Source organism: Lathyrus oleraceus, chromosome 6, assembly GCF_024323335.1.
Source record: "Lathyrus oleraceus cultivar Zhongwan6 chromosome 6, CAAS_Psat_ZW6_1.0, whole genome shotgun sequence".
NCBI classification, from domain to species: Eukaryota; Viridiplantae; Streptophyta; class Magnoliopsida; order Fabales; family Fabaceae; genus Lathyrus; species Lathyrus oleraceus.
The window spans coordinates 192876933-192882508 of NC_066584.1; the positions used below are offsets into that span (position 1 = coordinate 192876933).

Sequence of the window (5576 nt, forward strand, 5' to 3'; positions counted from 1 at the left end):
ACCCTAATTTTTACCCTAAGATCCCTCATGGCATCATGTTATTGCACAAGTGCATTGCCTCAAGGATCATAGCATGTTTGAGTTCATTAACCCTAGGGTTGGGACTTGTTTGAGTGTTTTGAGACCACCAAGCATGCTTGTATTGTATATTATTTCTTTTCTTATTTGATTACTAATCAAAAGCACAAAAATATCTCACTAACTCTTTTTGTTTTGAAGCTCAAGTGATCATGTGCTCCAAAATGTTACTAGGAGGCTCCTAAGCCTAATGCAATGGCTAGATGAAGATGAGAAAAAGCATCGCAATGGTACAAAAAATTCCTAATCATCATACATGTCTCCCAATTATCTCAATTTGCCAATTTGTTCAAGATAACCCAAGGGGCTTGAAGATTGTTTCCCAAGGAAACCCTAATTCAACAGTGCTTTGACTGTGCCTTGCCCATGAAGCAATCTCAACCTCTGATCAAATTTAATCAAGGGAAGTTCTTTAATTCATCATTTTATGCATATGTGAGCCTATTTTAGGCCCCTCAATCATTCATTCATCAAGATTGGGAGTTTGGCCTTGAAAAGTTGACCAGTCAAGTCATCTAACTAAACTATGGTTCAATGAGATACAACTTTTGATGTATTTGTAAAATTAAGATGACCCAAAGAGAAAAACTGTTCCTAATAACCATATGAACAACTTTCATGTTTATCAAAAATCCATTTGAAGCTTGTAAGGTCATCATTCATTTCAAAAAATTATAGGTCATTTTGAATGAAACCCTAGTTTAGGGTCAACTTACCAAGGGCATAACTTCCTTAATATTTATGATTTTGAGGTGAGACAAAATGAATTAGAACTCTTGAGATGTCTACTTCAAATGTTATTTTGGACAAAATTTCATAATCCTAAAATAAATACATGTGATAATGCAAAACATTATAGGTCATCTTGGACCTAATTTATTGAATTTGAAAAAGTACCCAACTTCAAATGCCCATAACTTTGTCATAGAAAATCCAAATGATGTAAACTTTGAGTCTATATTGACCATCTTGAAAAGATCTATAACTTTCATGTTGGAGGTGTTTTCATTTGAAGCTTTCATCATGAAAACATAAGGGCTTAATTGAGCTTACTTTTGGTGAACTTTTCCAAAATGTTTTGAATATGTTTTGTACCTGGATTCTCCCTATCAGTTTTGATCAATTTGAACATACCAAATGATTTTTTGTGCAACATGACTTTTGTTTGTTATTTCAAGAGCTTTCCAATCATTACTCATAATACTCATTTGGATCTACCATTTGTGAGTTTCAAAATTCTTTTCATTCATGAGCATTTTGGTATTTTTATGTTATAACTTGAATTGCAAGAACATTCCATCCAATGTACATGTCCAATTGCTTTTCACATGAACTCAGCAAGTTGTTTCAGCCATCATTGGACCTTCCGCACGCTTGTATAGGCCCATGCAATGCAAATTCAAATTCTCATGCACATGAAAGAAACATGTGATCAGCCACATTCAACTATAAATAGAACCTTCATGAGCTTCATTTTTTAACCTTTTGGAGATCCCAAGTGCTGCAGGAGCGAAACCATAGCCATCACTAAAGGAATTAATCAATTTTCTTCAATTTTTCGAGCTTGAAATTCAGCATCATTAGCTGAGTTTTAAAGCCAAATTCCTTAACCTATCACTTCCATTACATTCATAGATAAAAAAGGAGCAAAGATCTTGGAGGATTCGTGGCCAGAAGTCCATCAATTCAGAGGTATAACCTCAAACTTTTTGGATCTAGAACTCTTAATTCAATGTAGCATTCTTGTGTTTTTGTGATATTGTTCTATTTAGGAAAATATAAACTAAAAAATTTGATTTACGAATCTAAAATAAAAATAAATGAAAGAGTTAAAATTTTAATTAAAGGTATGATAACTTATGCTCCTAAAAATTTATTTACGAAAAATATTAAATAAAACAATTAAAAAATTAATTATATATTTTTATTAAAATTAATATACAACTTCTAATATAATATTTTTTCTTATAATTTTTAACTTGTATTCATAAAGCACAAGTTAGCATTCTCCTTTAAAAAGGAGAGTATTGGATAAATTTATTACTATTATTATAAGTATGAGTAGAAGTTAAAGATATAATTAAAAACAGAAACCTAGATAACAATGAAAATTTAAATAGTAGTTTATTAGTAAAAGAGGGTTAAGTAACTTATTAATAAGAATTTTTAAATAGTACAGAACAATATTTTCTTCCCGTTAATTCCGTTAATTGTATTAAAATTAAAGTTGATAAAATCTTATTTAAGATAAACAATATTTTAATAAAAATAAAATAGATTGATATTATTATCAATTAAATATAAATATTAAATAAATTGATAACATCGATCCTAAAAACAGTGAGAGCGCTTTAGACATCGTTTATGACCTCATTTACTTTCAAAATATGCTTTCTAATTAGAACGGGCGAGCGAGAGCAAAATTCTGTGGTAAGGAGGTGCGATCTTTGTCAATAGTGTGAGAGTGTGAGACTGGATCTTTAAATCGGTATTTTCTACATAACACAATAGAATCATATTTTGTGCCCACTTCTACTTAATCCCTTAGGTACACGAAATCCATATTTTGAACTCGTTTCTTATTATAACTTTTAAACCGTTAGAAATTAGTATTTTCGTTTCCGTTCGTAACCTTATACCTTTTAGCCTTAGCTTTGCATTGCAACAATAGATAACATTAGTTTGACCATTAGTCCCCGTGGGTTCGATAATCTTTTAAAACTACACGATAGGGTTACTTGGGAGATCTGGGTTTCTAACATCTTGTTATGGGTTCCCATAACATCAAACTTATTTGACAATTGTTTCATCAATTCACTCGTATGAGCATTTTGATTTGCAAATTCTTTATTTTGTTGAGCTTTAGCATTTATAAAGTTTTCCATTATGATCTCCATATTTGACTTTCTAGGTGCGTATGGAGCAACATGGACTCCTTTCTGATAGTCAAGTGTAATAGCAGGTGTTGGGTTTGGTGGAAATAAAGCATTGTTACTTTTATAGGAAAGGTTAGGATGGTTCCTCCAACCAGGATTGTAAGTGTTTGAATATGGGTTCCTTGGGAATAATTTACTTGGTCGGTGGGAAAACCAACCAATAACTGACAATCAGCATTAGTGTGCCCAGGGGTTCCACATAATTTACAGTTTGGTGTTACGGCAGCTATGGTAGCTACTGGTGTTATGGTCAAGCTTTCAATCTTTTGAGTAAGCGCATCCACTTTAGCATTGACACGGTCTATGCCATTGACTTCATACATTCCGCTTTTCTGAGTTGGTTTTTCTACAACAGCACGTTCTCCTCCTAATTGGAAATGATTTTGAGCCATGTTCTCTATGAGTTCTTAAGCTTCGTCATAAGGTTTGTCCATTAGAGCACCGCCAGCGGCAACGCTTAAATTCATCTTAGTGTTATACAACAGACTGTTATAGAAGGTGTGGGTAATCAACCATTCTTCAAGTCCATGGTGTGGACAAAGTCGCATCATGTCCTTGTATCTTTCCCAAGCATCAAAAAGAGATTCATTGTCTTTTTGCTTAAATTTGTTGATTTGAGCTCTTAGCATAATTGTTTTGCTTGGTAGAAAATATCGGGCAAAGAAGACTTTCGTCAACTCGTCCCATGTGGTTACAAAGTTTTAAGGTAGAGACTGGAGCCAAGCTCTAGCTCTATCTCTTAAGGAAAAAGGGAAAAGACGTAGTCTAATTGCTTCTTAACTAACACCATTTGCTTTCACTGTGTCTGCGTACTGCACACACACTGATAAGTGTCAGTTAGGATTGTGTGTAGGACTACCTGAATATTGGTTTTGTTGAACGACTGATAATAGCGAAGATTTCAACTCGAAATCATTTTGATTAATGGCAGGGGCAGCAATGTTGTTATGTGGTTATGCTTGCGATGGAACAACATAATACTTCAACATACGGCTTTGTGGTCTTTCGGCCATAATTGGTTCTGATTTTGAAATCGGGATAATAGGGTATAGAAGATCGTATTTAATACGAATCTATTGATTCGGTGTCTTAAATTAATATAACGCTCGATATTGTCAATTGGTTGCTGTTACTCCTTGCTCTGAGAGCGAGTGTCTGGCATACAATCGACAAAGAAAAAAAAGGAAAATGTGTTGACTTAGTCTATACTGCGCAGCAAAGGATCACAATATTGACTAAATTAGTCCCCGACAACGGCGCCAAAAACTTGATGAGCGACGGGCATGTCTGTCGGATATTGACTGCAAGTGCATAGCCTATCGAACCCACGGGGACTAATGGTCAAACTAATGTTATCTATTGTTGCAATGCAAAGCTAAGGCTAAAAGGTATAAGGATAAGTTTGATGTTATGGCTACCCATAACAAGATGTTAGAAACCCAGATCTCCCACGTAGCCCAATAACAAGCCACAATTGCAGCCTCAGCTGGAGCATTTCTTGGTCAACTTCAACCAAACCCAAAAGGCTACGCTAACGCTATCACACTTCAGAGTGGGATAGAACTAGATGAACCAACTGACCCCAGAATCCCAAACTCGGCCATGTATCAAAATTCTGGTAAAGGATCCGAGAAAGTAAACGAACCAACCAATGATGGAAAGAAAGACGAAAGCAAAGAGCCAACATATAAAGAACCACCTTATGTGCCTCCGCCACCATCCAAACCACCGGTACCCTATCCCCAAAGAATTGTTAAAACCAAAAAGGAAGGACAATTCAAGAAATTTATGGAACTTCTGAAGCATCTTAACATAACCATACCATTCACAGAAGCCATTACTCAAATGCCTTTGTATGCTAAATTCCTTAAAGAGATTCTATCTAATAAGAAAAAGCTTGAGGATGATGAAACCGTTATGCTTACTACATAATGCAGCATTATCATTCAAAACAACATGCCTCCTAAACTGAAAGACCCTGGTAGTTTTTCCATACCATGTGTAATCGGAAAGTTTATCATAGACAAAGCTCTTAGGAGCCAGTGTTAGTTTACTGCCCTTATCCACATGCGAAAAATTTAATTTGGGAGAGTTAAGATCACCAAGATGTCTTTACAACTAGTTGACTGTTCCGTTAAATTTCTCGTAGGTATGCTAGAGAACGTTCCCGTTCGTATAGGACAATTCTACATTCCTACCGACTTTGTGATAATGGATATAAAGGAGAATACCCACATCCTTATTATCTTAGAGAGACCCTTTTTAGCCACAGCTGGAGCCATCATATATGTGAAGAAAGGAAGGCTAACATTCGAAGTCAGAGAAGAAAAAGTTGAATTTCTCTTAGCTAAATTCCTACAAGCACCAGCTATAGATGACTCATGTTGTCTCTTAGACGTCATAGACGAATGTGTGAAAGAAATGGAGAAGAAACCGTTTAAGTATACTGAAGTATTGAAGATTATGTCACCTCCTGTATTCGAAGATGATAATTGGCATGAGCCATACGTAGATGACAGTCTGAGAGAATATCTAGCACTAACCCCAAATCCAATGCCATTT

The 5576-nt window shown here is 35.0% G+C and overlaps 1 protein-coding gene and 1 non-coding gene across 2 annotated transcripts; one reads left to right on the forward strand and one right to left on the reverse strand.

Moving 5' to 3' along the window:
• Positions 1 to 1802: 1802 nt before the first annotated feature.
• Positions 1803 to 3406, reverse strand: LOC127094714 (uncharacterized). The gene is made up of 2 exons (XM_051033508.1): positions 3152 to 3406; positions 1803 to 1883 (listed from the first exon to the last, which is right to left on the reverse strand). Exons 1-2 carry the CDS (start codon positions 3404 to 3406, stop codon positions 1803 to 1805), a joined length of 336 nt encoding a protein of 111 aa, XP_050889465.1.
• A 130-nt stretch (positions 3407 to 3536) lies between these two features.
• Positions 3537 to 3643, forward strand: LOC127099154 (small nucleolar RNA R71). Its single transcript, XR_007793697.1, has one exon. It is a non-coding gene; the product is annotated as a small nucleolar RNA R71 (small nucleolar RNA).
• Positions 3644 to 5576: the final 1933 nt, after the last annotated feature.